Here is an 8,266-nt window from a genome sequence, read left to right on the forward strand (position 1 = left end):
AATAATAATAATAATAATAATAATAATAATAATAATAATAAAATCAATATTTTCTCTCAGATATAATCTTAATAAATACAAATTGGGATGTATCGATGAACTAATGAATATTAGTTGGACGAAATTGAGATAATCAATGATTGGCAGCATTCCGAACACATCATTATCAACAAATCATTATCAGACAACAAATGGTTGTTATGTGTGATCTTTGTACCCAATGAACTATTTTTTTTTTTCTGTGAACACTTTGAACAACAACGATATATCCATTTGTATGTTTAGTTAGTTTTATCATTTTCAATTCTTACTATGAACTCCATTTCATCATTAAAATTTCATTTACAATCATCAAAATATTTCATACGTAAGGATTTTTTTCGGTATGTTTTTAATTTTTATTTTTTGATCAATTTTAATTAAAATAAATTTAAAAAAAAAAGCAACAAAAAAATCAACAAATGTCTGCATTTTCCTGGAATATTTCTCATTCACATTACTAGCTTACATGATATATCATAATAATGCAATTAGCTAGATCTCATTTAAGTCGCGGAAAAAAAAAAGTAGAAAAAAGTTTATGTCTTATAAAATATTTCGTTGAAATATATATATATATTTCAAAAATACTAATAATATCAAATATTCTTTGATACATTTATGCAAAATGCATTATGACATAGGAAAGAGATGAAATTTGTAAAAGAGATTTTAATTTTTATTAAATATATTGTCAATGTTGCTAATAAAACAATCGAATTATGAAAGCATTTTGAAACTAAGCAAATTTTCATCATTTAATTTATTCATAATTTTACATTCATTCATATGTAATAAATTAATCATATTTTGTTATTTAAACAAAAAAAAAGAAATTTTTTTTTGAAAAAGAATTTATAACTGAGAAATTAACTTTAAGAAAAAAAAAAATTAGCATGTTTTAGCCATTTTACAATTAATAAATTACAAAAATTGTTTATGATATCTATTTTTTTTTTTAATGGTATATTTTATGCAAAATATATAAACAAAAATTGTTCAACATTTTAGGAATTTTTTCTTAAAATTTCGAAATTTTTGATGATATTTTAAGTTAATTTTCAGATTGAAATCTTGGGAAGCAGAATTTCAACAAGCTATCGAAAAAGCAAAACAATTATCAGATGGCCAGGATGTATCAACAAAATTGAAACTTTATGGTCTTTACAAGCAAGTAATTTTATCATTCTTTTATCATATTAATAGCAATATCTTTATTATTTTTGATCTTTTCCTTTTTTTTTCCTAATATTCATATAACTATATCATTCAAAAGGCAACGATTGGTGATGCTAACAACAAACAACCATCATTATTATCACCTTCACAAGCAAAATATGATAGTTGGATGGAATTCAAAGGAAAATCAATGGTATTTTTTTTTTCAATTAATTAAGCTAATTAAACTTCATACTCTATCAACTGTCCCATTTCTTTCGCGTTTATTAATCTCTTCTCCTCATATTACAGTTTGCAATTTTATCATTTAATATTAAGGATAAAGGATAAAAGATGTACATTAATGAAATTAATTAAATTTTATAATTTGTCAATTGTCACTTTTATTTTACGCTTTCTATCCCTTCTCCTCATATTTGAGTTTGCAATTTTATCATGAAATATTTCAGGATGAAGCACGAAAAATGTACATTGATTTGATTAATAAATTATCTACAACGACACTAAAAGTTTCCCAATCAACAGTTTGTGATAGTCTAAAACCGACACCTGGTCTTGATATTATCATTGAAGATAAGATTTTATGGATAAAGCTTAATAGGCCAAATAAATACAATGCTTTAACTTTAGAGGTGTGTAATGGGAAACTTTTTCGCATTATTTACAATTTTTTCAATATTTTAAAATATTTAAATGATATTTACTTGAATAAATAATTATGGAGCTAATTAAATTTAAGCTATCAAGAATTTATCATTGATATTAAACGCAAAGATACGCGTGAAATTAACATACTTTAAATGTTATACAATGCTTTACATAGCACAATAATACCTTATAATATGAGAAATTGGTTAAATAGAGGAAGATGATTGATTTAATTTTAAACTAAAAATTAAGATTTAGATGTATGATGGTATCAAAAATGCCTTGAATTATGCAAATGAGATTGATACAACAGTTACCGCATTTATCGGTAAACATTCTTATCAATATCCATAATATCATTTTTATTTTCAAGTACTTTTCAAGCTTTAAGCACTTTTGTCAAAAGTTTGGGAAATGTTTCATAGCATTTCTGAAACTAACAATTTTTGGTTGACAGGATCAGGTCAGTATTTCTGTAGTGGTAATGATTTGTCGAACTTCACTAAAGCTAATGATTCCAAGGACACATCACGTATGATTTCTAAAATATCTCAGTTGCTGAGTTCTTATGTTACTGCTTACATCAATCACAAGAAAGTTTTGGTTTCACTGGTTAATGGTCCTGCAATCGGTATTGCTGTTACTGTACTTCCTTTATTTGACCTGGTTCTAGCTTCTGATAAGGTTTGTTGTGAATCAACTTTTGTTTTGATTTCAGTAATAGCCTTTTTTTAATTATTACTATTCAAACAAACTTATAGGTGGATATATTTCAAATTTCTAGGCAACATTTAGTACACCATTTACATTGCTGGGACAATCTCCGGAAGGCTGTTCATCGTACACATTCCCAATGTTAATGGGACATAGCAAGGTTTGTGATGATTTAAACAATAAATGAATAAGTTAATGGACAAATGATTTTGTAACAGACGCAAATGGAAATTGATTTCAAATGATACTATAGCTCGAGACTCATCAAATAATCTCATGACAAAACCACATACTTTCAATTCAAATAAAATGACACGATTTAGACGGAAATCATATATCTTGTACTTTTAAATCATTTCAGGCATCAGAAATTTTAATTTTTGATAAAAAATTAACTGCACAAGAAGCATTTGAGCGAAACCTGGTATGTCGGGTGATCCCATCATTCAGTTTTCGAGAAGAGGCAGAAAATTATATACGAAAAATTTCGCAATTACCGTCTGAATCATTGTTCTGTAACAAAGAATTACTCCGAAACATCCATCGTGAAGCACTTCTCGCACAAAATGAACATGAGATTTCTTTGCTTATGCAACGTTTGCAAAGCGTGGAGTGTTTGAATGCAATACAACGATTTATGATAAGAAAGAAATGACCTTTCCAAGGATTCTTATTTTTTATTTTTAAATACGAATTAAATTTCAAAAATGGAATTCGAGAATTGAAATAAATAAAGAACTTTGTTTATCACTGGTACAGCAAGCGCATTTTAAATATAATTTATCCGGAAGAGTTCCTGAAGGAAGACTCAGGAAGAGAAGAGCATCCGGCCAAACTTCAAAGGCATAATCGTCCGCCTAACTTTTCACTTAAAAACAGAACAATTGAATATATGAAACAACTTCCTTTCTTTTGAGAATTATTTACAGAAAACAGTCGATTTGTTCAATAAAAGATTTCTAAGAATTTCCCTAAATTCCTTAAAACTACACAATTTTATGAAACAACCCGTCTTCTAACCAAACGTTTTCTTTGTCCTAACAATATCTTGATCTTACCATCTATAAATGCTTCCGGAAAGATAATCATAACCAAATTCGACTGAACATTAAAATTGTGTTTAACAGGATATTTCTACATTACCGAAAGACGAGAGAGTTTGTCAGAATGTGTATAAGAGTTATCAAAACCAATCATTCCAAGTTAATTTCGCCCCTGTTCGCCATTTGCAGCAGCAGCAGCAGCAGTAATACGAAGATCATTTTTAAGAATGGTGGCACATGTCTGCGCTTCGCAATCTTTTGTGGCACCATCTAGCAAAATCATCTTTTGCTCAGCACATCTATCGCAAGCAGGAATACGTATTACAATGTACTGTGGTTCCTGGAAGGTTTTTAAATGAACTCTAAGAAATGGCTAAAATTTTCAACTTTCAAAAGTGTGAAAAAACAAACTGAGAGATGAGATTCTGTATGATTCCATCATCTTGTTCAGATGTAACTATAACCTACAGAATTACACTACTTGGCTTTGGTGGTGATTACCTCCACTTTCTGTTGCCCCTCTATCACGAAAAAATACCATTTATTTGGAGTCCAAGGAAACAGTTTTTTCATAATTTCAATACAAGTCCATATTTCAAAATTGAAGAGATCTGTAAGTTTCCGAAGCACAGTAATAATATCAAGAACAGAGTAAACCTTTTGATAAACTTTCCGATCGCATACAACACAGCAAAAATTTGGCTCTTCCTGTTTATGACAACCATTTGTTGGAGTGACTTTGATACCTAGAAAACTGTACTGTCCAACTAATCGTTTAGTTTTAAAAGACGAAATAAAAGTAAGAGAAAATCATCAAGTAAAAGATACACACCTGGAATTTGAGAAATGCATCTCCGACCGTTAATATTTTTTGATACTGTATCGCCACCAATACCTCCGGAAGATACAATTCCCGTCCTTTCACTATAGGATTCATGATCACTACGTTTTCCAGGACCTTCGCCTGAGAGCACAATAGACTATTATTAAATCAGTTTCAACAAAACTACGACAGTAAAAAAAGAAGATATTGAAAAGAGGGACTGACTTAAATTTATGAAAATATACCGTGAAGTAATCGTATCTCATCTTCGCTAACCCATTCGAAATGCCCATCACTGAACTGCACTTTGTATCCTCCACTCTGCCTGCAGTACTTAATTGTGGCTGAATATACTTTACCATCTCGTTTAATTTCAACCTCAGTGCCTATTAACGACAGTTGTGAGTCGACATGGTGCTCTTCTGAAACAACTGTCACCAACATCATTACCTTTTAAACAAGATAATCAGAAAAATTCTAAACTACCATACAGAAGGGAACAAACTTCAAAAGTTGAAAAAAAAGACATTGATAAATCAATTCGGTCAACAAAGAAAGCAATAAATTTAGCCAGTAAATAAAAATATGAGGATTTAAATATCATTTACTCATTACCGTTGACGAGCGCTCTTTTTGAAGCAGTAGACGTCGGTGGTTCCACAGAAGTGTTCTGAAACGACTGATTATTTAACTTTCTTACTCCAGAAATTTAAGAAATACAAATCTAAGCAAACAATTTCTTTCACGAATGAAGAACTTACAGCGAAAAAATTTGGTCCTGCGAATTCCACACAGCCATCATCTTCGATTCTTCGCCTTTTCATCACCACTACCTCGTTTCTGGAAAATGACATATTTCCCACTTCAATTTCCGGACCAGAAATGCAACCTAGACTCTTGGAAAAGAATAAACTATTCTCTACAGAAGCATGAAGAATTTATCTTTTATCCATTACTTTTTAAACTATACATTTGAGTCATTTATTTAGGCAATATAGTTTACTTAAAATAGATCGTTAAATCTATTCGCAGCAAACAAATATAAAAACCTAGATTCCATTGCCATCTGAATGATCCTTTGCAAAGTTTCATCAGTTAAATTGTCAACATCAATATTGTGCAATGCTAACTCCTCCGATGTGAACTGAAATTGCGAATGTACCAAAAGCGATAAGGTCGCAACAAAATAATACTACGGATGTTATATTATCCTGAGTTCCCAATTATTAGAATCATATATGATGTATGCATCACGATTTCCTGATAACCATTACTTTCCAACCATTGAATCACTAAGCAAAACCACTCAAGAAGATTAAGTTATTGGTATTTCGTAATTAATATCAATTATTTTTGGAATAATTAAGTCGAAGAACTCACAAAAAATTCCTTCTGAAATGTAGCATCCGTAAGCTTCAATGAGCCATCATCCAAAATGTACAACGTTAAACGATCGCCTGATTCGCATGAAGAACTGGGCATACTATTAGCATAAGATGCCTGTGGTATATCAGCTTGTTCTTGCTTCAAATCATGCTGCTGAGTTGAACCACTTGGTTCAATCAAGGACATGATTGTATTTATTTGCTCTTCAGTTAATTCACCTGAATTCTCAATATCGATACCGGCTACTTCCAATACTTCCAACGGAACCTGAAGTATGTAATCTCTTATGCTCAAAACATCAATTTGAATTTGAATCTAGCAAGTTTTGTATATTATATGCATTGTTAGCTAAGACATGCCGTACATAAAGATGTCATAAATGTATAAAGATATACGCATATGTTTCCATATCAAATGTTAGCTACGATTCATGATGAATCCCTTGATTCAAGAATACACTGAACCAGTAAAAGAACATTAACTATCGATGATATTTGACATGAGAACGTCGTATATCTTAGCAATGAACATACGTAGTGATGTACTTCCACAATTAAATTACTTTTACTTTAGAGCATAGATTTGTTGCTTACGATATTAGAACGTACTGTAGTATAACTCATCCCCGAGTCAGCCTCTTGATGTTGCTGCACCGATTCATGCTGTTCAATTCCATCACCCGAGACAAGTTCGACTGAACTATCTAAATTATCGGCTTCCGATATGATTATCGAATTGTCGTGGGATGTCATCATCAATAATTACTGATCATTGTGCCTGAAATTGCCACTGGTTGAATTTATCATAATAAAGGATTTATCATAAACTGTATTAAGCTAAAATCGAGAATAACATTTGGCGATTAGGGAATGAATTACAAAAATAATCGAGAATAACATTTGGCGATTGAGGAATGAATTACAAAAATCTCTTACGTTAACAACTGCAGCACTGATCGCCATAACTTTGTAACTTCGTTTGATTGCTAAAGATAATGAAACCGTGAAACCGTAGAACTAGCCGTAATCGTAAAACAGAGAGCAATACAAATCATTGATTTTATGAGTAATCTCTCTTAAAATATCATGTCACTTCTTTATTTATATATTTCTCCTGAAATATAACCCCACCAAAAAATCTAGAAAAACATAACAAATAACAACCCAGTGATTTTTCGTAATTGCTCTGTGGAAAGTTTCTCTAGCAAAAAGTAAAATATTCCATTTTTAGCAGCTGACATTATTTTAGCATTAGAGTCCATTAAGCAATTAATCTAACAACATTTTTAATCTTCTTCATTTTGCACGTAAATTTTATTTTATTTCATTTATGAATGCATATTTTTAGAAAACTATAATCAGTATCCAGAAAATCCTCCGGAAAATTCTCCGGAAGTCAACTGTCGCCAGTCTTTATGCTATTCATAATTTAAGCATTTACACCATAACCAACAATCGAAACTAACAGAAACTTCCAATTACTAATTTTGGCGTATCTGTCGTAACCGTACACCGGAATAACGAAAGAGATGCAACCGTCAAACTTCTGTTTAATTCATCGGGCAATCGTTTGATGACCTATGTCAATATGCGAAGTGATAACCTATGTCATTATGCGAAGTTATCTCCGTAGACTAGGTAGGATTTTCCAGAATATCTCGGGATATACGTGGAGATTTCAGCATGCAGAGTTATCTTCACAGACTAGGCAGAATTTTCGAAAATAGTTGATATAGTGGTGACTATCTTACGTTAGATTCTCTTGAAACTGTTAACTCATAATAACTACTTAATCATACAAATTTCCTGATCGCTTGTGCAACACATTGTACATACAACTTTCTAAAAATGCAATTATTTTAGAAAAAGTTCACATCACTCACTCTTTTGAGCATGTCGAAGTATTTGAAGGGTGGACAGTGTCCCCTCACACGTACACACACATCCACACAAACACATACAGACAAATACATGCACGCATACACACACACATACGGACATACTCGTCTACCTGAAAAAAAAAAATTCGAGAGGATGTCACAACCTGAAACGATAACACGTACCAAACAGTCCTATTTCCCTGTTCTATTTCCAGTTAATTTCTTAAGTCCTTTGCCTGTACCACTCTAAGATGCGAGTGAGTATACTTGTGTATACATGCATGCATGCATGCATACCTGTATTTGTGCGTGCATGTATCTGTATCTGTGTGTGTATGTCTGTGTGTGCGTTTGTCTATGTGCCTGTGTACTTTAAAGTGCAGTTCAGTAATGAGGAGTGCAGGGTGAGAATAATGGCGCTGTTGTCCGCTTTATTTCTCTATGATATGTCTATGCATCTGTTCGCGTGCGTGCATTTGGATGCACTTATCTTCCTCTTCTGTTATTTGTTTGTGCCATCGCTATCCATCTGTTCATATAACACTTCCTCTATTT

At 31.6% G+C, this 8,266-nt stretch overlaps 3 protein-coding genes across 3 annotated transcripts; 2 read left to right on the top strand and 1 right to left on the bottom strand.

The window, feature by feature from the left end:
* Positions 1 to 136: 136 nt before the first annotated feature.
* Positions 137 to 3,235, top strand: LOAG_10599 (hypothetical protein; the record flags this gene model as incomplete). Its single annotated transcript, XM_020448195.1, has 8 exons — positions 137 to 204; positions 1,105 to 1,213; positions 1,316 to 1,411; positions 1,668 to 1,850; positions 2,125 to 2,194; positions 2,324 to 2,550; positions 2,651 to 2,740; positions 2,942 to 3,235. The coding sequence occupies 8 exons, from the start codon at positions 137 to 139 to the stop codon at positions 3,233 to 3,235; spliced, it is 1,137 nt and encodes a 378-aa protein (XP_020301638.1).
* A 352-nt stretch (positions 3,236 to 3,587) lies between these two features.
* LOAG_10600 (hypothetical protein) lies at positions 3,588 to 6,584 on the bottom strand (the record flags this gene model as incomplete). The annotated part of the gene is made up of 9 exons (XM_020448196.1): positions 3,588 to 3,963; positions 4,281 to 4,369; positions 4,456 to 4,587; positions 4,692 to 4,868; positions 5,062 to 5,116; positions 5,208 to 5,286; positions 5,496 to 5,590; positions 5,827 to 6,099; positions 6,441 to 6,584. 9 exons carry the CDS (start codon positions 6,582 to 6,584, stop codon positions 3,784 to 3,786), a joined length of 1,224 nt encoding a protein of 407 aa, XP_020301639.1. The 3' UTR covers positions 3,588 to 3,783.
* Positions 6,585 to 7,724: 1,140 nt separating this feature from the next.
* On the top strand, positions 7,725 to 7,961 carry LOAG_18454 (hypothetical protein; the record flags this gene model as incomplete). Its single annotated transcript, XM_020451114.1, has 1 exon — positions 7,725 to 7,961. One exon carries the CDS (start codon positions 7,725 to 7,727, stop codon positions 7,959 to 7,961), a length of 237 nt encoding a protein of 78 aa, XP_020305133.1.
* Positions 7,962 to 8,266: the final 305 nt, after the last annotated feature.

This window comes from Loa loa (genome assembly GCF_000183805.2).
Source record: "Loa loa unplaced genomic scaffold supercont3.318, whole genome shotgun sequence".
Taxonomy (NCBI): domain Eukaryota; kingdom Metazoa; phylum Nematoda; class Chromadorea; order Rhabditida; family Onchocercidae; genus Loa; species Loa loa.